The sequence below is a fragment of the Anabrus simplex genome, chromosome 1 (genome assembly GCF_040414725.1).
Source record: "Anabrus simplex isolate iqAnaSimp1 chromosome 1, ASM4041472v1, whole genome shotgun sequence".
NCBI classification, from domain to species: Eukaryota; Metazoa; Arthropoda; class Insecta; order Orthoptera; family Tettigoniidae; genus Anabrus; species Anabrus simplex.
The window spans coordinates 188,727,135-188,751,383 of NC_090265.1; the positions used below are offsets into that span (position 1 = coordinate 188,727,135).

The 24,249-nt window shown below is 37.6% G+C and overlaps 1 protein-coding gene across 1 annotated transcript in view; it reads right to left on the minus strand.

Annotated features, from left to right (window-relative positions):
- The window catches only part of LOC136885511 (intermembrane lipid transfer protein Vps13), a 1,358,975-nt gene that overhangs the window by 309,390 nt on the left and 1,025,336 nt on the right, over positions 1-24,249 (minus strand). The window contains exons 43-44 of the mRNA XM_067158109.2: positions 12,957-13,120; positions 1,333-1,444 (exon numbers count right to left, since the gene is read on the minus strand). Of these exons, the coding sequence (XP_067014210.2) occupies positions 1,333-1,444; positions 12,957-13,120 (276 nt within the window). The remainder of the gene's footprint in view (positions 1-1,332; positions 1,445-12,956; positions 13,121-24,249) is intronic.

The window sequence follows — 24,249 nt, forward strand, 5'->3', positions numbered from 1 at the left end:
TCTACAGGAACTACTTAATGCTGTCACTGAAGCCAGCAGCGTAATGGGCTTGAAGCTTAAGGTAAAGACCAAGTGGATGGTTATAAGTAGGAAAGTAGGAAAGAAGATGGCATTCGAGGTAATTTCACAACAGCAAAGGAACAGATCACAAGAGTGGCAACATTTAAATACCTGGGATGTCACATCAATGATGACTGGGACCTTACTCACGAGATCCGATGCAGAATTGAGCAGACCAGAACTTCTTTTCAGAGACTTAGAAAACTTTTAACAAGCCGTGACCTTTCCATTTCACGACGGACACGACTACTCCGGTGCTACGTTTTCAGCGTTCTGTTATATGGCGTTGAGGCGTGGACACTAACTGAGACCATGTGCAAGAAGTTGCAAGCATTTGAAATGTGGACGTACTGAAGAATGCTGAAGATACCTTGGACGCTAAAATAACCAATATAGACTTTTGCACCGTATGAACAAAGAACCAGAAATTCTCACTACCATCAAGAGAAGGAAGCTAGAATACTTTGGTCATATGATGCAGAACTGTAAATACCACCTTCTGCAAGTAATACTCCAAGGCAAAATTAATGGAAAACGTGGTCCAAGGACATCATGGCTCGGCAACTTGAGCCAGTGGTTTGGGGTGACAAATCTTACTCTGTTCAGAACAGCTATGAACAAACAACAGATCGCCAATGTTCTGCGAGGACATAGCACATGAAGAAGAAGAATAACAACAACAACAACAAGAAGAAGATGGGCAATTAATATAGTATAAATTTGATTTGTAGTTTTAAAGGTCAGAGTTGTAATTCTTGGTAATATTGCTTGAAAAAATTATAGAATCTATTATTCTTAAATTCACTAAAAATCAAGCTCCAAATTGGAGACACTGATTTGTAACTCCATGGTCAGGTAGCCCATTATTAATTCTGTAACCTTGGAATTCAAACCCGGTCTAGAAAGCCAAGAATAATGGCCTAGAGGATTCGTCGTGCCGAACACACGACACCTTATAATCTGCAGGCCTTTGGGCTGAGCAGTGGTCGCTTGGTAGGCCATGGCCCTTCAGGGTTGTTGCACCATGGGATTTGTTCGTTTTGTTTGGAATTCAAAGGTTCTTCCATCATGTTTCACGTTTCTTGAAGGCCCACTATTAAATTTTCAACAACAACAACACCGACAACAACAACACCGACAACAACAACGACAACAACAACAACTTCATTCTGAATAAATGTTGGGCCAGGAAAGTGTAGGAATGGGCCAGCTGAAGTAGCAAGTTTCACTCTAGAGTATTTATAAACATTCAAATAAAATTATTTTTCATACCCTTAGATAGTATGGTTCCTTGTATGAACTCTGTTCTGGTACACACTCATATAAATGCAGCGAGTCCGGTGTATTGATGACTTCAGTCCACCTGTATGATATTGCTGAAAAGCTGCAAGTAAATGGGACATAAATTAGATTGATTCAGTAATTTCTTAAGATTTAATTATAAAACAGTAAGTGTACTAATTGCTCAAAATATACTGATTATAAGAGGAAAACAAAAATGAATACCACAGTATAAGTAAATAATATCTCTCCAAAGATATATAAATGGGTATTATAAATATTTCTGAATGCTGCCTGTCACAGGGTGTACTACAGATTTTAATTCACATATGTCAGGAGGAGGTGAAACCAGCAATTTACATTAATTACATTTTATGTGGACAGTTGCTGAATTGTCTGGAGGAGAATGAATTAGGAATGATTGCAATGTTCCAATCTGCATTGTAAAACCGTATCCATAACAAGAGCGAGTGGTATTCATCACAAGCTACACATGTACTAAGCAGCGCATGGAGGTATCTTGCTTCTCTCTTCTTCCCTGGCACCAAATTGCAAGGCAGACCTGACTCATTTATAATACTATAAGGCTGTGTTATACTATTTTGTGAGTAGAAGCACCTTTTAGTAAACAATAATTAGCATGGCAAGCATCACCTTGATATTTCAAGAATAATTAATAGTATTATACAGAGCGAGCTGGAGCTGTGAACTTGCATTCGGGAGATAGCAGGTTCAACCCCCACTGTCGGCAGCCTTGAAGATGGTTTTCTGTGGTTTCCAAATTTCACACCAGGTAAAAGCTGAGAATGTACCTTCATTGAGTCCAAGGTTGCTTCCTTCCCACTCCTAGCTCTTTCCTATCCCATCGTTGCCTTAAGACCTGTGTCGGCACGATGTAAAAAAATATTTATATTAAAAGAAATATCATCTGAAGTAATGAGTATGTTCTGAATGCCTGTGCAAGAGTGGCATGGAGTTGAACATCGAACAAGAAAATAAAAGGACATTTAGCCAGCATATTCTTGCACCAGATGGAAATAAAACCTAGCCCCTACGATAACAAGTCAGCCATCTATGAGTAGTAATTTCAAGAGTAGTCGTTCTGTTACTCAGCAAGTTCTTATCCTAAATTATGTGTGCAGTCGTGAAAGTTAATGAATTATGTCAAGTGTGAGAACTGTAGGACAGTAATACTTTTCAAATTGCTACTGTCAGTTGTTTGGTGTGTTGGACACAATTTCTTGTGTTTGTGGACATCCTAAACTGACTTAGAAAATATTGTTATTGGGGTTAGGAGAATTTACGTTTTCTTTCTTTACAGCATGCAAACATAGGAATCAACTGCTGTACACTGCATAGTGTTATGATGTGATCTTCATCAGTGGATGTTCAATGATTTCTTAGCATGAGTATAAGATGACCAGGAAATATTGTACTACATCTGAGTATGATGCTAGATAGGCATCTGTTTGTATTTCTATCTTTTTGACCAGGCGGACTTATGTTCAAGAGCTGTGTTCGTGTACAAGAATAAATGGAGAAGCAATTCCAGTCCAATTACAAAATTCCTTAAGCAGTTTTATGCATAATATGCTAGGAACAAGCTTGCAGGGGTATAGAAAGTTGTACTTTTCTTAATGCAACACACCTCCATTGCATTATTCACCACAGTTTTCGCATTATCACAAAACAAGGGAGACAATTTGTCCACAATATTTACTTCTTTGTAAATTCATTGTTTACAGCATTAAAAGGGCTTGAATTTGGTAGATTCCAACAATGACAAATACATTAGCCTTGACAGCTATTGTTTATAACTGTACAGGAGCTAAGCTCCTTGTTTAAAAGAAATTATCATGGTCATGGAATGTCTTATGTAAGTGTTTATTAGATAATTAATACATCAGGAGAACTGACCACCAAACTAAACTTTATAGCAGAAGAGTTAGCTCCAACAAATCCTAGGAAAAAACATGAAGAGTGGAATGAAGAAAGTGACAGACAATTGAGAGAAGACACCAAGATTCAAAAAATCATCAAGCCCAAAAGTCAGACAAATCAAATTTAGAACTAATAAAACAAAGAAAGTGAACCCATAAAATCATCAGACCAACCAAATGCAAACATCTTAAAAATACCTTACAAAAGATAGAAGAGAGTTTAAACAAAAAACTACCATGAGATTATTATAAAACTTTTGGCAAATACCTTAAAAAACATGGGCCCCCAATATTAATGTTGAGAGATAAATCAGAAAAGTTAGCCCATAGTAATCAAGAAAATGTGGAGATCCTCGTAGAGACATTCACCAAACTTTTAAATTGCGGTGACCCACTGGAAACATTGGAAATAAATACTGACACACCCATTTTAACCACCCAAGATCTAATAGATCCTGCAACTATCAATGAGGTAGAATTCGCAATTAAGGAACTAAAAAATTGTAAGGCATGTGGTGAAGACCTAGTCTTTGCAGAAATCTGGAAAATGCAGGGAAACCAGCAATCATAAATCTACATCAGCATCTAGTCAAAATGTAGATCACAGAGAAAATCCCAGAAAATTGGACCTCAGGCATAATCCATCCATTAATCAAAAAAGGAGATAAAAATAATCCAGATAATTACAGAGGAATAACCCTTTTGGACTGCACTTACAAAATTTTCTTCCGCATAATTTGCAATAGGATAAAAAACATTCTGGAACCTCAACTTGGAGAATACCAAGGAGGATTTTGCCCATACAAGTTCCCCAGAAAAATATCCTCAGCCTTAAACTAATAATGGAATATTACAAATACAACACTAAGAAACTCTTTGTTTCATTCACAGATTTCAAAAAGGCTTATGATAGTATACAGAGACCCACCCTTTTAAAAATCCTCAGATCATATGGCCTTCATCCTAAATTAACAAAAATTATTGAACACTTTAACCAACACAATTTCAAAGGTAAAGTTCAAGGGAGAAATGTCAAATGCTTTTACATTAGATACAGGCCTCAGTCATGGTGACAGATTATCCACGCTGCTTTTCAGCGTGGCTCTAGATTACATCATGAAAATTTGGCAAAAAGAAAACCCACCTAAAATCCAAACTGGAGCAAAACCCTCAATAAGGACAAACTGCCTAGGGCTTGCAGATGATTTAGCTCTCTTAGCCCTTGACATGTAAGAAATGCGTGCTCAGATCACCAGTTTCCAGAAAATTGCATTAGAAATAGGATTACAAACATCCTATAAGAGAACTCAGATCATGCCAATGAAACCCCTTGATGTACACGGTGATCATAAATGATAACAAAATTAACATAGTCCTACTACTTCAGAATTGTGCTGTATTTATAGAGTACAGTTTCCTCTTCAACATGATGCAAGATTTATCATAAAGATGTTGAGTGTCAAGGTGCTATTTCGAAATTAGTCAGCGCTGGCGTAATGCATCTCGATAGCGACTCTGCCGGTTGAGTAACAAGGAAATGAGTTGCAATCGCAATGACTACAGGTTCCAGGGTTAAAAAGAATAAAATTATGACAAGGAGAAAAAGAAAAGAATGTGTGTGTTGTCATGGTGATTGTATAATGATTTGAAGTTTGTTACATTTATGATGTAGCAGATGTATGTTATATTAAGCAAGAGTTAATAAAAGAATAGATAGTACAATTCTAACTGAAGCTTAATTTTGGTCAGATTACTGAAGTTAGTATGGGAAAGTTGAAGAAGATAAACCTAGAAATATTAAATAGGAAATCCAGAGTTTTCTTTTTCTTTTTACCAAGATAAAAATATCTTAGTAACAACATTACTGAAACATTTATATAATACACAGGAAGAAGAAGAAGAAGAAGACCAAGAAGTACTAATCAAAGAGAACTTCACAGGAGCTGAAAGCATGGTGTGTGTGTGTGTGTGTGTGTGTGTGTGTGTGTGTGTGTGTGTGTAGGATCATGAATATTCTGGAGCTTCTGAAGAAAATGTTGAGCAAGATATTGAAAATCTTGTGGTTTCTTGCTTAGGAGAGAACTTTGAACAAGGGATTGTCATTTATTATTTATATATTTGAGGCTACTAGTATCAAAAGGAGCAATCTCCATTGTCCTGGACTTTACAGTGGGAGTGATTTTTTATCTAATGCATTTCTATTCACTCTATCTCGGTGATTTTTATCTTATATACAAAACAGACAGGCTGTGAGCGAGTAATCATAGAAAACCTACCATATGATTAATGGTTAATTAGGTATTTTAAATTGTACTTTGGAGATCGTCCCTTTTGATACCAACTTTCAGATTTTCATGGATATTGCTCTTTTTGATATCAACATGTAAGGAGATTACTCCTTTTGCTAATAACTTACAGAATTGTGATACCTACACTATTTTTCTCTACACTAGATTGAAAGGTCAAGAATGTCACTATAATGTACTGTACGTTTATTAAGAGTTACAAGAGTGACGAATAATATTACCTAGACTGAAAAAATGGAAAACCACCAGCATGAAACACATCAGTTTAGATTTGCAAACAATCTTATTACCAATACATTCAATAAAGGGTAAAATAAACTAAAAATTAACATTACTAAAAATTAACATTATCCTTCAGAAAGTCAGTAAAAAGAAGGAAGAGAAGTCTGTAAGCTAAGGATAGCTGTTATAATAAAGTACCCTGTAATTCAGACATACCTGCTTCAACAAACATTTTTTAAGATTAAACAATCAAAACACATTTATTTACTTTTGGATTATAGTAGCAAAGCGTATCATGTTCAGTGGATTCACAATGAAGTATTTATTTATTTTCCACCTAGTCGATACAATGATTGCCTAAGGCAATTTTTATTGGTCAAAAGTGGTACATGTTTCGTATATTATCAACATCTTCAGCCACATAACACAGTTTAGATGAAAAATATAAAATTGACAAAGTAATGCTTTAGAGGAAGTGGTACCACTTTTGACCAATAAAAATTGCCTTAGGCAATCATTGTATCGACTAGGTGGAAAAAAAAAAAAAAAAAAAAAAAAAAAAAAAAAAAAAAAAAAAAAATTACTTCATTGTGAATCTATTGAAGTGCGATACGGACCATGAAGCTGATTTTATGTAATCATGTTCAGTGGTCGAAACTTAGATATGAACTAGACAATCAAAAGAGAGACATTGTTGTCGATGTTTTCACATAAAACATCATCTTGCAGATTTTTGCCACCTTCATACTCTCCGTCCGCTCTCAGCAGCACATCCATATAATACCGAAGCTCGGGAAGTGTTTTCCAGTCTGCACCGAAATGTGATGACAAAAGCTTCGAAACGTCGCTTCGTTTAGCTTTTGACAAGTTGTGTACGTTGTTTGCACATATTTCTACGAGGTTTATATCAGACATGGAACAGTTTTTCTTCATGATGAACATGAACTTGTTAGTGTCAATATGGTATGCTATCTCCTCTCTTACTTTTACATCGCACTTCTTGACTCCCCGCGTTAGTATTATGCGCTTGCTTGGAGCAAATTTGAAGTGCCGTGATCCAGTTGGCTTCAGAACAGCATCTGTACTACTTTTCCAGTTGAAAACTTTACAGTCTTCTCCAAGATTAATTACCCTTCCATGCTTTGCAACTATGTCCTTGTAAGCTGCTGTCTCTCATTCTTAATGTCTTTTTCAATATTGCTAAAGACACAATCTGGAGGAATGAAGGAGTGACCTCATACAGGAAATTAAGTTCAATGCATTCTATGTTACTTTCAGCAGTCAGAAACCATTTACCACACATGGTGAGGAGGTTCTTGTTTTTATTTCAACCCCCATGCGAGTCACAAATGAGTCTCGCTTCCTTGTAATCTGTCAAGCCAGTTTTTGTCAGCCTATCATAAACCGTTCATGCAATATGATTAGACCCTTTTCTATACTCGTCCTCCGTCCAGCAATAACAAAAAACATTTTCCTTAATAAGCCTGCATTTAGAGGTCTCTTGAACTATAGCAATGGTGTGAAAGTAAAGTTGACAGGTGGAATATGCCTCCTGATCAGGGATGTGGGGTAAACACTGGTTTTTCTGCATGTCAAAGGATAATACAAGAGTTTTTCACCAGCTTCTCTCAGTAGAGTGTAAATTGCCTTCTTTGCTTTTAGTTTGTGGACATGCTTGGTTATCATTATTTCACTTTGTTTTGTGGAATCTTTCTCTTGTTTTAGATGCTCATCAAGTTGTATGCAGAGGGAGCAACAGCCCTTACTGGGAGTCTTGAAATCAAGATTAAAACATGTGTTAAAAACCATCTGAAAACAAGACTTGATAGTTTGTAATACTGGATCTGTAACCCTATTATTGAACATGGCAGACAGTTTGTTTACACTTAATTCAGAAGACAAGTACTTTCGCAACCTTGACTTATTGCGGCAATAGTGGGATTCAACACACACTAAGGAAGAAATAAACTTCACGATGCTTTCCTTTCTTAGCTGAAATATTTGGGTCTTCCTATCACCCCCGAAATTTTCAACAGGGGCGTTACCATTTTGCACATATGTTTTAACTATGGTATCAACACACTTCCTGGAGACATGAAGGATGTTCAGAAATGCTTGCTGACATACTGGAACCTTCGTACCTTTATTGTTCTGAACGTAAAATTTAGTTTGAAATTGCTTTCCTGTATGTTTTTCATTCTTTGGCCGCCTACTCTGCACAGGTGCGATTTCAATGTACTTACAAATAAATGCATTTTGAGCAATAGTTTTATTGCAGTGGTACTGTTCATGGAACACCTTTATTTCATTCATGGATAATGTCCCACATCTGAATGTTTTTGTTATGTGTTTATCTTTACATGTAGGTGCTGTAGACATATCCTTCGGGGCATACCTATTTAGGAAAAAACAAAAGTAAATTAGTTCTCTTTTAAACATCACATTGTGCAGAAGTTTTTCAATGTTGAAGTTCAAACGATTTTCAATGAATTGATATCAATGCGTTATTAATTGATAAAATAATGAGGTTATGATCAGTTCACATGAATATTGACTATACGAGAGTATATAAGTCCATTTCGAAATTGAATTTCTACCCAGTAAAAAAATATTTACTGACAATGTTATTATCTCAGTTTTTTGCAACAACTGATTTCCATTTCCTTTGATTGTGGGTCCGTTTCCTCACTTTTGTGGATGACACAGGTGTCACGTTTTGCAGTTGCATGTCCATCACAGAACACACTGAAGATAGTTACTTTTGTTTTGGTAATATAATATGTTCGTGCACATTCATATACGATCAAAACACTGAAAATACCTCCAGTATAACTCTAAAAAATCTTCTCAATGTAAAAGGAAATCTTCATGGTGGTGTCACGAATAACGGAGCTTGCGGGGAGGAGGAAAATTATGTTGGTGAAATTACGCTTGAGGAAGTGGAAAGGATGGTAAATAAACACCATTGTCAAAAAAGTAGCAGGAACAGATGAAATTAGACCTGAAATGATGATGAATATGGGGAAGGCAGGGATGAAATGGCTTCACAGAATAATAATATTAGCATGGAGTGTTGGTAAGGTACCTTAACATTGGACAAAAGAAGTAATTGCACCTATCTATAAGCTAGGGAACAGGAAGGATAGCAACAACTATCGAGGTATCTCATTGATTAATATACCAGGCAAAGTATTCACTGGCATCTTGGAAGGCAGGGTGTGACCTGTGGTTGAGAGGAAGTTGGACGGAAACCAGTGTGGTTTCAGACCACAGAAGGGCTGTCGGGATCAGAATTTCAGTATGCGCTAGGTAACTGAAAAATGCTACGAGAGGAACAGACAGTTGTGTTTATGTTCCATGGATCTAGAGAAAGCATATGACAGGATACCAAGGGAAAAGATGTTCACCATACCGGGGGACTATTGGAATCAAGGGTAGGTTTTTTTTTTTTTTTTTTTTTTGCCAGGATAGATTATTAAAATCTATCAAAGGCATTTATGTTGACAATTGGGCTGCAGTGAGAATTGATGGCAGAATGAGTTCTTGGTTCAGGGTAATTACAGGGGTTAGACAAGGCTGTAATCTTTCACCTTTGTTGTTCGTAGTTTACATGGATCATCTGCTGAAAGGTATAAAGTGGCAGGGAGGGATTCAGTTAGGTGGAAATGTAGTAAGCAGTCTGGCTTATGCTGACAACTTGGTCTTAATGGCAGATTGTGCCGAACGCCTGCAGTCTAATATCTTGGAACTTGAAAATAGGTGTTACGTGCATAGTATGAAAATTAGCCTTTCAAAGACTAAATTGAAGTCAGTAGGTAAGAAATTCAACAGAATTGAATGTCAGATTGGATACAAAGCTGGAACAGGTAGATAATTTAGGATGTGTGTTCCCCCAGGATTCTAATATAGTGAGATTGAATCAGGGTGCGGTAAGATAATACAATGAGCTCGCAGTTGCGATCATCAGTATTCTGTAAGAAGGAAGTAAAGCTCCCAGATGAAACTATCTTTGCATTGGTCTATTTTCAGTCCAACTTTGCTGTATGGGAGTGAAAGCCAGGTGGACTCAGGATATTTTATTCATGTTAGAAGTAACAGACATGAAAGTAATGAGAATGACTGCTGGTAAAAACAGGTGGGAACAATGGCAGGAGGGTGCTCGGAATGAGGAGATAAAGTCTAAGTTAGGAATGAACTCGATGGATGAAGCTGTATGCATAAACCAGCTTCGTTTTAGGTTACCTAGGAGACTAATGGACTCAGTTATGGAGGTAAGAGAAGTAGAGGGAGACCATGACGATGATAGTCTCAGTTTCTAACGATTTAAAGATAAGAGGAATAGAACTAAATGAGGCCACTGCGCTAGTTGCAAATAGAGGGTTGTGGTGACAGTCAGTAAATTCACAGAGGCTAGCAGACTGAATGCTGAAAGGCATAACAGTCTATAATGATGATATATTCATATATGTATGACAGCTTAAGCCAATTGCTCCAAGCTTAACTCAGCTACCATCATTTCCATGTCGGCTTGTTCTCTATGGAACTGCTGAAGAGCTGAGTACAAATCTGGGTGGTGCTTCCAAGTAGTACATGAAATCGATTATGTTACCCTTCACTTGCATTGCTGGTCATTTGTGTGCCAACATAAGCTACTTGATGGTGGTTCTACATACGAATTTCATACCATGGCGGAAGAGCCCTGCGTCTAAGTCCTGCTGGTCTTCACATGACATAATATTCTGCAAGGTAATTGAAAAGTGGTGTAAGTTCTTCACGCACATTACTGCTTCTGACAAGATGAAAAACTTCTTCTACATTGTTTCCTCAAACAAATGCAAGGGCCATGAACATATGCAATAATAATCTTAATATCTTGATCATCGGGGAGCTTATATTGATGTTGTGAACCATATTAATAAACTTGCTGATAAACTGACTGGCAGAAATGGAAAAAAACAACCAGAGTAAGCAACATTCAGGAAAACCTTTGTGCATGCACTCATTATTGCTTATTCAAACTCGCCCAAGATTTTACTTGGAGCAAAGTTTGAAATCCTGCGTTCATCAGCTACAGTTACACTAGCACAGAGTGCAGAAGCGTAGTGCACTGTTGTTTTTGAAGGCAGTATGTTGAAGACAAATGGCAGAGCAATATACTCTGGAATATCTCCAGGACATTGTGCAGCTTTAGGCACCAATCCCATTAAGGTGAAGTGATCTGACTTGCTAGTTGTTTTACGTCGCACCGACACAGATAGGTCTTACGGCGACGATGGGACAGGAAAGGGCTAGAAGTGGGAAGGAAGCGGCCGTGGCCTTAATTAAGGTACAGCCCCAGCATTTGCCTGGTGTGAAAATGGGAGATCTGACTTGAAGGTCCCACCCATAAACCATGTGTCACTTCCAGGTAACAGTTCTAGATTTCACCTGGTCGCAAGAAATAACACTCGCTTTGGCTCTTCAAAATAAAAAATTAAGAATGTTTTGCCAGCTGAAGTTTTGATAAACCATTTCAGAATGTCACCCAGTGATTCAAGTGATGTGAGGTTAGGAGGTAATTCTTGCCGGCGAAAACTCCGCATTGATTTCAGAAGGGTTTTCTGTTCTGGAAAAAACTACAGAAGGTACCCTATGAAGTTCATTTCACAGTATCTGAGCTGGCAGCACCTCAGAATGTTCTTCAGTTGTATGTTTCAGCTTTCATATACATTTTTTCTTCCTCACTTTCTTTGGGGTGAAGATTGGTCTGATCCCTGCTGCATAACAATTTTGTCACACTTTGTCACAGTCACAGCCTTCGCAGTAAATTCTCCACCTTGCATGCAATTGCAATCCCAATGCGTTTTACCACTACGCTCTCTTGACTTTAGGTAAATGTAACCATTGAACAATAAATTTCTACTAATAATTTTTGGCTAACTACCCATTTTACACTATGAACCATGGGAACTATGGAAACTACAATTTTGGACATAAAAAATTTGCCATTTGTCAGGAAAATAAATTGTCATGAAATTGGTTACAGGAAAAAGTGTGTTGGGGAAAATGGCCATCAGGAATGTTACTTTCATGAAATTGTTTTTGGCAAAACAGTTTGTTGGGAACATTGATGTCGGGAAGAATGGTGTCAGGAGCATTGATTTGAGAAAACGTACAAGAATGCAAGAAAGATTATCAAAATTGTCATTAATTTTAATTGAGGAGAACCCCCTGAAAAGCTGTAAGAAGAATCCGGGGTTACATGATTCTGTTATAGACATATTTGCTGCCAAAACTGCCGGATAGAGCTGTGTTACAATATGTAATATCTACAGATGTATTATATGAGGAGAATTGATTTGTGTAAGTTTAAAAATGCACCCTTCTTCTGTTTATGCTTTAACACCCATAAATTGTTTTTATTCATGTTTCTATAAATTAGTATGCTAACACTTTGATAAGGGTCACGTGCTGCCATTGACTGATCAAAAGCTATTCAAAATCTAAGCCAAAGAATTTACTGATGGCTTTTTGAGTAGTTTTGTGCTTTAGATGGGAAGAATAAACTTACAGAGGCATAGAAAGTTGAAATTGTCTTAATGCTACAAACCCTATAGCATTGTCCACCAGAGAGTTTCATGAAGTGGAAAGAGTTTGTCCTTTTGAGATTTCATGTTTATCCTTCCTTCCTGTTGCTCCCTTCTCCCACACTAACATGCTCTTGTGTTTATTCTACTACATGTTTCCATCATAGTTTCCATTCTATAAATGACTTTATTCATCACTTGTCTGTTCCCTTCCACTAGTTATATCTTTCAAAAGGTGATCTGCTGCTATAAATAAAATATTTCCCCCTAAATTATGTTTTAAAGAATGGTGCAAATATATTATGGGTCTTGCTGATATCTGGCCTAAAAGAAAACTAGTCCAAACAACATTTACGTAATATTGAATATCAATAATTTAACGTGTAAGTTTAGGAAGGTCACATTTTTCAGACCAGGGAGGCTGTTTGTTGGTCATATATGCCCTGAAAGAATGTATGTGTAATTACCAAACTGAAGAACTAAATGATTCTGCTGAAAAGTCACCTGTAGGATGGGTATCAGACTTTTAAAATGCTACTGAAATATTAGTGAAATACAGTACATTTTCTGTCAAAACTTACCCAGGAATACTGAATAACAATTCATTTGTTGGAGTATATACAGCATAAAATGGTAAATCCAAATGTTCTGCAGGTGCCACAGTACCAACATACGAGTTCTCTGCTCCACGTCCAACCTTTGTCATACAGTACACATCTATTGGCACACCAAGGTAGTTGTACACCTATGGAAATATTAAGTATAACAGATTTTTATAGTCCTATACTGTATTCAGAAAGTGAGGAGATGTATCAACAAAACATTTTGGTACACCATAAATGCCCAATAATAACACTGGCCTGCAAAGATTTTATGGTAAAAGTAATTGTATATGATATACGTTACATTTAGTGTCCTTATGTAAAAGAATAATACCAGTTGTTTCGTATCACGTACAGATTTGTCATAAATCCATCTCATGTTTATGCTAATGGAGTTTCGTTGTTGTAAATGAGGTTTGGATCGGTTGTATGGAATACAGGTATGGACATGTCTGAGAAAAAATATTGTATGTGCTCTGTTTTGGAGGGGAGTAGGTAATCATACAGGAACACCGGAAGAACAATTAGAACAGTTGCAGTTCGTGCATGCGCAATGTCAGACAAGGTCAAAACGCCAAGATTGCGTTTCTCCATAGTCTGAGAAGAGAATCTGAGAACGTGTGTCACACCTTTGTCTACAAGTTACAACATGCACTTTAAGTCGACTGAGTTAATTGAGTTAGTTTGTGTTAAAATGGCAAGTGGCAGTGATGTTCGGAGGTGAAAATGTTTGAACAATCTGAACTCTTTCTGTTATATATGTGGTCAGTATACAACTAAAGGCCAAAAGCAAAATATTACACAGTTTATAAAAAGCCTGTACTTGGTATATTTTAACATGAAGTTAGGTGATGAGGACAAGAATTTCACGCCCCATATTGTGTGCAAAATGTGTGAAGAAAACCTGCGGCAATGGTACAATGGGTTGTTACCATCAATGCCATTTGGAATCCCAGTAGCTTGGCGGCAACAAAGAAAACATTTTGACGAATGTTATTTTTGTGTATGTAAAGTGTCTAGGTACAATACGAAAAACAAAAAGCACATTGTGTATCCCTGCCTTCCATCTACCATATAGACCCAATATTCCTGTCCCAAAACCACCAATACAGTTACCAGAGAGTATGTCTTCGTCATCTTCAAGTGTGGAGGATGGTGATGATGGTACCTTTGTACCGGATGTATGACTTAAGTGATTTGGTGCGTGACCTAGGCCTCACTAAAGAAAAGCATGAACTTTTAGGATCAAGATTAAGAGAGAGAATTTTTTTACTTCCTGGGAAAAATTCATGTCATTACAGAAATTGGGAGGAAGAATTCTGGCAGTTTTTTGTTCACAAAAATGAACTTGTGTTTTGCTGTGATATCCCTGGCTTGGTTCATTGACTTGGAACTATTTACAAAGCAAAGGACTGGCATCTATTTATTGATCCCAATAAAAAGAAGTCTCAAAGCTGTTCCTTCTGCACAATGGAAATAAACTTGCTTCAGTGCCAGTCATAAAAACCATCACAATTTATCTATGGTGTTGCAGAAACTGAACTACAATGAACACAGACGGTTACTGTGCTGTGATTTAACAGTGTGCACTATCATATTAAGGCAGCAAGAAGGATATACAAAGTTCCCGTTTTCTGTGTGAGTGGGACTCTCGGGACAGGGATTGTCACTGGTTAGTATCTGAGTGGCCCAAGAGGAAACAGTTGGTGTCTGGAGAAAAATACATTGTAAATCGTCCATTAATTGATCCTCAAAGTGTGTTATTGCCCCCTTTACATATTAAATTGGGAATTATGAAGCAGTACGTGAAGAGCCTGGATAGAGGTGGTCCCTGCTTTCGGTACCTGTCAGAAATTTCTAGGACTGTTGGATGCCAAAATTAAGGAAGGTGTTTTTGACGGCTCCCAAATTTGGAAGCTTACGAAGGATTTGATATTCAGTACGATGATGTACGAAGCACAGCTTCAGGCATGGGAATCATTCAAGGATGTATGTGGCAAATTGCTAGGTAATGTTAAATATGTCAACTATCAACATATTGTGGAAACCATGCTGTATAACTTCCAGAAATTGGGTTGCCGCATGAGCTTAAAATTACATTTTGTGCACAGTCATCTGGATTATTTTCCTGCAAATTTAGGAGCATTCAACGAGGAACATGGCGAGCAGTTCTATCAGGATCTAAAAGAAACGGAATGAAGGTATCACAGGCGACGGGACGTCTTCATGATGTCAGATTATTGTTGGTGTCTAGTGCGAGATAACACTACTGAGGAACACAAATGCAAATCAACACAGCGTTCATTCACATCAAAGCAGCAAACAATAGTGTTCTTGTGATGAGATTCATACATTCTAGCAATGAACATATTACTTTTTTGTATATTCATTGCAATTTGATCATGTCCCATTAAATGACATATATTCCCTAATAGGTTTGGTGTTTTCTATCGAAATTACAACAATATGTCAAATTTGGATTTCAAATAGCAAAAAAAAAAAAAAAAAAAAAAAAAAAAAAAAAAAAAAAAAAAAAAAAAAAAACCCACACCTGTAAGTGATAGGCAAAAATGGTTTACATATTCAAAATCAGCACACCTAAATTAGGGCAAATCACCTCTTCAACCTTTCGCCGGAGATATATATATTTTTTTGCAGGCTGGTGTAATCTTTACTCATGCATTCTTTTATAAAGTACAGTACAGCAAACTGACAAATAACAACATCACCAACAACAATAATAATAATACTCCTGTCGTATCTATTCACCTAAGTGCCTCTCCAAGAACCTCAAACTTAGACACTATAACTCAGTCGTCAAACCATCTGTTCTATATGCTTCTGAGTGCCTTGTAACGGCCAGGAAGGGCCCACTCAGAAAGCTGGAGTAAAAAGAAAGGAAGATCCTGAGGAGGATATTAGGACCAATCAGAGAGGGATTCACAGAATCCGCCATAATGATGAACTGTACGAACACCAGGAGGACGTAGCCACAGGGTCACGTCTATAAGGAAAAGGCGCTTCACGTTTTATGAAAATGTTAAGGGTCCAACTTTTCTATACAATGAATATTTATTGATGTGAGTTAGATCACATGCTGTTCCGTCAAGCCATCTGACAGGGAGTTTTTCCAACATCCCTTACAAGTAAGAAGACTACAGGAACTGAGTGGACAGAGGAGATAAAGCTGGCTCATAGTCAGCAAACGAAGGAGTACTGGAAGAAGAAGAAGAAGAAGAAGAAGAAGAAGAAGAAGAAGAAGAAGAAGAAGAAGAAGAAGAAGAAGAAGAAGAAGAAGAAGGCAACAACTTTACCGAAAAGTAGATATGAGCCTCGTGGTCCTCAGTAGGCCTAAACAACAAAGAAGAATACAGTAATAATAAAGCTATTATCATAACACATTTACTATACAAAAAAATGAATTTCCCAATGTGCAAGCTAATAAATCAACTGATATAGGTCTCCTGCATTTAGCACTCTAAAACGCCATAAAACTGCACTGGCATTCAACGTAGTGAACCATACAGTTCATGTGCCAATAGTCTGGATTTTAGCACTAGATATTGGGAGTACTGGAGACCAACATGGAAGTCATTGTATAATAGTTTATTTCATGAGAGAGTCCTGTGGAAGCATGTCTTGTGGGAAGATAGCTGCAGTGTCATTATGAAATTTACAGACTCATAAAAGGAATTTATTGCCCAAGCGAAGCTGCTTAATTGAGAGCGGGAATGTGCATCAGGTCGCGGGCAAGCTATCATTTGGAGGGAAGAAGGAATTAATTTAATATCTCTGGCTACGGGAGAGATGCATTGGATCTGATAAGAAAATTGCAACCAGCATAATTTCCACTAAATTTTGATCTACAACATGGCTGTAATTATAAATGCATACGTTAAGTGTGGTACTTGACGCTCTTTGTGCGGGAGAACTTCGAGTCGCGGGCGCGGGTTATCCCGTACGCAACCAAGCGGGCGTGGTAACACTATCCGGATTATAAATGCAGGACCGCCTGGCACGTCAGTTTCATTCTTTGACTGTAAGGCTGCTTGAACGAGGTCGTCAGGCTGCGAGTTGGTATCGAGAACAACGCCTTATCTTCGAGTTGCATACACACCTAGCACTATTGAATCTGGGAGAAATTGCCCCTACATCAACCCAGTACAAGCTTCTGCACACTCATAGTGAGGAAGTAGTAACGAGAGCTGAAGAAGACAAGAAGCCAGCACGACATCGGGGATTGACCCGGGAACATCCGGCGTACCTGCTCAGCACGACGTCGAAGGGGACATCTTCCAACCATCTAAGAAGCTGCAAGAAATGTTCTCACCAGCTAGAATGTCTCCAGTCGTCCGCCTGTATCTGCTGCCAGCGTCACAGTCTATCATGATGTGGTAATTCCAGTGGTCCATTTGGGGAGCCGCTCCATCATGTCATCAATCATTTCAGGTCAGAGCTTTTCAATTAATATGTATGTAATTTAACATCAAGATAGGAACAAGGTTGGCCGTCAGCCAACATGTAAATTTATATCAGGAAAACTTCTCGTAATGTATAGCTATGCCCCAGGATCAAACCCAGTATATTAGAGTAGGTAGTAGGTTGTATATTCCTTGTTGATGTGATTACATTTCTATTCGGTAGTATTATGTTTGTGTACTTGTTGTCTCCATGGGTCATGTAGAATCCTCTTGGTCATGTTAGTGATGTCAGACAGACAGATACTGTTTATAGTGCAGCGTCAGGGCATATTTCTTTGCGGTTGTATGTTGTGTATTGGAGATCAGGATTTACCCCCTTAAGCTCACCTAGCTTAACCTGACAGGGTGGGCGTGTCCTTATGTTTGAGAAACTTGGGCATTATGCATGTAGCTGACTGTGTGTGTTGATTTGGAGAAAGCCCCAGCACAGATTAAGATCGTGTTAGATGCGTTTGAGACGCCTTATTATGGCTATGAGATTATTGCGCACTAGATTGTGCCCTTGTATACTTATGGATGAGCTCAGTGGTGGCGAAAATGAGGTTGTGATATTGATACGATGGCGTGTAGCCCATGTGTAATTAAGAGAGCGCTATTCAAGCCAAATTATGTGAGGTACGATGAAAAGCGAAACTTTCCTTGCAGTCAGCCTACCCGGCAGTCAGCTGAGCTACTCATAAATAAGAAGGGCTGCCGCCTGTCTAGTGCGAACTGCTGGTGAGGGGTGTAGTGTCTGACGTCCCAGTCTTGGAACTCGGCAATATAACTGTCTGTGGTTTACATAAAATCAGCTTCATGGTCCGTATCGCACTTCAATAGATTCACAATTAAGTATTTAATTTATTTTCCACCTCGTCGATACAATGATTGCTTAAGGCAATTTTTAATGGTCAAAAGAGGTACATGTTTCGTATATTATCAACATCTTCAGCCACATAACACTGTTTAGATGAAAAATATATAAAATTGACAAAGTAATGCTTTAGAGGAAGTGTCCTTAAAATTAACATAAGATTGACAAGATTAAAACAAGATTTCGACGAGGTGGAAAATAAATTAAATACTTGTCTGTGGTTTGTCGAGTGTTTTTGAGGGGGAGGACGACCTTGATGTTATGCTGCTTGTAGAGATTTCATTTCTGTTTGTTCTGCTTCATTTTAAACGTCTTGCCCCTTATATGTTGACCCTTGGATGAGGGAGTTGTGTTCCTATTATTTTTTGTATGTGGATATTTGATGCCTTGCTCTTTGCTGGACCAGGGATCTATACTGGGTCAGAGCACTGTACATAGTGTGTTTATATTTGTTAGGTCCAGGGTTCGATGCTCCGAGGCATAGCAATTTTATGATTAGGAGGTTTCTGTTAGATGTGTATTTGTGCAGATATCCATTTTTTTCTTTACCCCATTACTTACGCCATCGTCCAATGCTTGTTACAGCTTTGCTGTTTTGTGAAGGCAGTGAACTGGTAGTCGTCGGCTCAACATTTTATTTACCCCAGTTATATTTGGAAAGCTCTTGTATTTGTAAATATTTTCTTTTTATGTAATAAATCCCTTATTGTAAAACTTTGAATGCAGCGAAGTTTTCTGTTAGATGTTTTTTAAAATAGGATTTTCTCTTACCCTGCACTTTTTCGTATCCACCTATATTACCTTATTTCGCCCTCGTTTATAACCCGATACCCTGATTCATGTTCTACTGAGCTGCTGATTGTGGATACGTATCGCAAGGTAAGCTATGTGCCAAAATATGTCCTTTGTTTGGGCGTATTGGTCACTATAATGTTCTTGGTTCGATCTCGGCGTTTGCCTGACTGGAATCAAAAGCATTATAGGGCAAAGTAACAAATTTCAGCTTAGGAGACAAACATCTAACCAAAAACTGAACTCCAATTTTGGCAACTGCAGTGATCACTCTCAGAATTTAATAATTTAATGCATTATTATCTCTTTCCACACATTCCTAGAGAAAATCAGTACTTATATATACAATAGTCTACAAGTCTAAATGGAGAGAGAAGAACTAAATATGTAGTAGTTCAGTAGTTTTCTTCTTCAGTGTTTGTCCATGTTTCCAATTTTTCTACCATATGAACAGACCTTCATCTTTTTGTTTCTTCCCTTTTCGTATGTAACATTCTTTTAACCTACACTTCCCACATCAAGACTGAAAATCTGTCCAGATGGTCCCTCAATTACTATTGAAGCCTACCCTGCTGATATATCTGAGAAGCAGAAAGCAGCTCACTAAGGGGCTGAGAAGGACGCAGAAGCAATGAGAGAAGGTGTGAAAATGTGGAATTTTTCCTTTTGTGATTTCATGTTTATCCTTGCCTCTACTTCCCGTTGTTTCCTCTTCCCAGACTGACCTGCAGTTGTATTCATTCTGTATTCCTAACATAGTTTCCATTCTACATTTGATTTTTGTTTATCAATTGCTTGTTCCCTTCTACTTCTTATACCTTACAAAAGATGATCTGAATTAGTATAAAAGCTATAAAGACACAGTATTCATATAAGTCTTTTACTTCATAGCTTAAAAATTATAAGCTTATTATCAAGAACAAGATAAGGAGATTTGTTGACCTAAAATTCAGGAAGAAGAACATGGATTAAGATTAGACAGATTAAGCATACCGTACACCATTTTATCTACAAAAATGTTCTTCAAGAAATATTGGGAGAGATTAAATATTTTTAAAATTATATTTCTAAACATAAAAGAGGCATATGAAAATAAACTATGAAAGCACAAAAGAGCATATTTAAGACAAAAAAAGGAGACAACTAGCATTATAGCACAGGTGAGGCAAGTATATTGTGAAATACGAAGGAGTACCCAAAAATAACCAAAATAACATTGCCATGGGCAAAGCTTGTGGCAGTATGTATTTCTGCCGCTAGGCGTGTATAGTGCAACTCGCTGCCAGTTAAATGCCGCCTGTGTTGTCAAACTTGTTGTTCTGTTCATGTGCAGTAATTGTTTTTGTTAGCACTGTTTTGTTCTCTTTTTGTTTCATATGATGGCAAGTTAAAGTGAACGTGCATCTGTGAAATTTTGTTTTCTATTTGGTAAAAATGCTGCGTAAACTGTTTTTAATGTTGAAAACAGCTTACAAAGATGACGCTATGGGAAAAGCTCAAGTGTATGAGTGGTTTGCTCGGTTTTAAAATGGCGACATGTCGATTGATAACAAACCTTGTTCTGGAAGTCAAACAACTGCCCGAATCGATGAAAATGTTGACAAAATTCAAGAGCTTCTGCTCACAGACCATCAACAGACAACTGATTTCAGTAAATTTTAATGGAAGATTTGGGAATGAAAAGGGTTGCTGCCAAGTTTGTTCCTCGGGTTCTGACTGACAATCAAAAAAGAACGTCGAGTTGAAACATGTCGTGTTTTGAAAGAACAGCTTGAAACTGATCCAGATTTTCTGTCAAAGGTCATTACTGGTGATGAGTCATGGTGCTATGGATACAACTCAGAAACAAAGCAACAGTCAAGCCAATGGAGGATGTCATTGTTACCCCGTCCAAAAAAAATGTTGTCAAGTCTTTTTTTTTTTTTTTTTGCAAGCTGCTTTACATTGCACCGACACAGATAGGTCTTATGGTGACGAAGGGACAGGAAAGGCCTAGGATTAGGAAGGAAGTGTCCATGGCGTTAATTAGGTACAGCCCCAGCATTTGTTTGGTGTGAAAATGGAAAATCACGGAAAACGATCTTCAGGGCTGCCGACAGTGGGGTTCGAACCCAGTATCTCCCGAATACTGTATACTGGCCACACTTAAGCGACTGCAGCTATCGAGCTCGGTCAAGTCAAATCAAACATCAAAACAATGCTGATTTGCTTTTTTTGATGCCAAAATGAGAGCTTGTCTCCGCAGGTCAAACAATCAATCAAACCTTTAATTTTGAAGCTTTAAGAAGATTGCACAACAGTGTTCGTAAAAAAAGACCCAATTTGTGGCAGACAGGAGACTGGTTCTTGCACCACAACACCACACCTGCACACACAGCCATCTCGGTTAGACAGTTTTTGGCTAAAAATGGCATGGTTCCGCTGCCCCACGCACCTTACTCGCCTGACCTGGCCCTGTGCGACTTTATCTTATTTCCACACATGAAAAGGAGCATGGAAGGACACCGATTTGACAACATTGAAGAGGTCGAGAAGAAAATGAGGAAGAAGCTGTCAGCTATTTCTAACGATGACTACAAAAAATGTTTCGAACAGTGGAAGCACCAGTGGAACAAATGTATTTATTGTAATGGAGAGTATTTTGAAGGGTATAAGGTTGTTTTGTAAAACTTCTTTAAATATATAGCTTTTCAAAATAAAATCCAATTTTTTTTGGGGTACCTCCTCATATAAAGAAATATGCAAATTCAAGGAGGAGTTTAAGATAGTTTGAAACAATGAGTTGAGTTCAAAAAGCAAGTTGTCTATCATCTTCTTAGAAGAGTTTGAAAAACAGATGACGACAAATAGATTGGTTCTTGCCTATGATGTTATGATATGGGACAAGAAGATAACTGGGGTATAAGCTAAACTGTGAACACAGAAAGCACTATTTTTTATTTTATTTTATTTTATTTTATTTTATTTTATTTTATTTTATTTTTGCTATTTGCTCTACGTTGCACCGCACAGATATGTCTTATGGCGACGATGGGAAAGGAAAGGCCTAGGAACGGGAAGGAAATGGCCGTGGCCTTAATTAAGGTACAGCCCCAGCATTTGCCTGGTGTGAAAATGGGAAACCACGGAAAACCATCTTCAGAGCTGCCCGCAGTGGGGTTCGAACCCACTATCTCCCGATTACTGGATACTGACCGCACTTAAGCGAATGCAGCTATTGAGCTCGGTAAAGCACTATTTAGAAGGATGGGACTGAATATAAAAGATTTAAAAACAACATTAGTTATTGATTGGAGGAGTAGGAATACAACGAAATCTAAATTACGACGACAATGCAGCGACAGAAAAAAAATGTTGTAAAGGGAGACATTGTTATAAAGAGGGATTTAGTATAACAGGTTCTCAGGTCAATTGGTGAACACAATAACGTCTGAAAATTGAATTAGATAAAAAACCTGCTGCATCATTTTATATAATTCCCACTAATATGCTGTTTGTCCCAACAGAAACACACGAAAGAGCATCAAACGACCATACCTTACTTATGTCCAGCAGAGTACATTCATATTGACAATATACATTTACTTTCTCACACATAATTGGATGGAGTTATGCATCAATAGACTACACGCCATTTGACAAAAATTGTTATTTTAGCACTATCTTGTAGAGAAAAGCTTGAACTACTTATAATAAATTCCCCATTGTCTTACAAGAGGGCATTAGTTGTCAAAAACTGAAAACCTAAGCGACACAGCAGGAATCAGTTAAACTGTAAATTCCATCAGTAGACTATGCAACGTTCCATTTTGCATCATTAGACCAAGCGCCTCGTTCCTCACATTGCGTCGTGGGATGAGCTGCAAAGGCTTCACTGTAACAGTATTTTATCAATCAATCACTATTGATCTGCATTTAGGGCAGTCGCCCAAGTGGCAGATACCCTATCTGTTGTTTTCCTAGCCTTTTCTTAAATGATTGCAAAGAAATTGGAAATTTATTGAACATCTCCCTTGGTAAGTTATTCCTATCCCTAACTCCCCTTCCTATAAATGAATATTTGCTCCAATTTGTCCTCTTGAATTCCAACTTTATCTTCATATTGTGATCTTTCCTACTTTCAAAGACACCCTCAAAACTTATTCGTCTACTGATGTCCTCCCACGCCATCTCTCCACTGACAGCTTGGAACATACCACTTACAAGTCATTAATCTCATTTTTGGTCCGTATTGACGATAGTGATTACATACAATTTACAAAATATACATTTAACATTGACTAGGTTAACATTAAATGTATATTTTGTAAATTGTATGTAAACATATCGCTTACAGTAAATATGTTGGAAGATGGTCCGCTTAGTCAATACTATTTATTTATTTACCTTTCACCTTAACATCTAGTACATGTTTTGAGAATATTATGCATTCTCTTCCTCAGCTAGTGGATTAAAATTCAGTATACAATAAGACCTTACTAAAATAGGGGGGGCCCCCATTAAAAATTCAAAACAATGAGTATTACAATGTAACACTTAAAAATTTGGATGGTACAAACATAGAATTAAAATCCCATTTTGTCAAGTACAAATTAAAAACACAATATAGTAATGTCTAATTAAATACAACGTCTTGTGATGATATGAATTCACAGTATCCTAGAAGTTGCCTTGCGTAGTTCAAAACAGTTGAGTTAGGAATGAATGAAATTGCATTAAAACTTGAAGTCCTGCCGATATCCACCGTTAATGGGTGTTAAGATGATGTCTATTTAAATTAAAATATTGGACATAGCGTCGTATAATGATGTGAATTTACAGTGTCCTTGGAATTGTAATACTATCTTGCGAAGTTCAATTGGATTTGTACAAGATTAAATTAAGTTGCGTTAAAACTTGGAGTCCTGCCATTATCTTCGGTTGATAGATGTATTATGCAGCCAGGTTGAAAATAGGTTAAAATGGTCACTGTGATGATGTAAATATTACGTGTGGCATGCATGTGTTGGATAGATGTGAAGGCACCTGATGTTGTATGATGTTGTATGGCAACAACAACAGGTGCCTTCACATCTATCCAACACATGCATGCCACACGTAATATTTACATCATCACAGTGACCATTTTAACCTATTTTCAACCTGG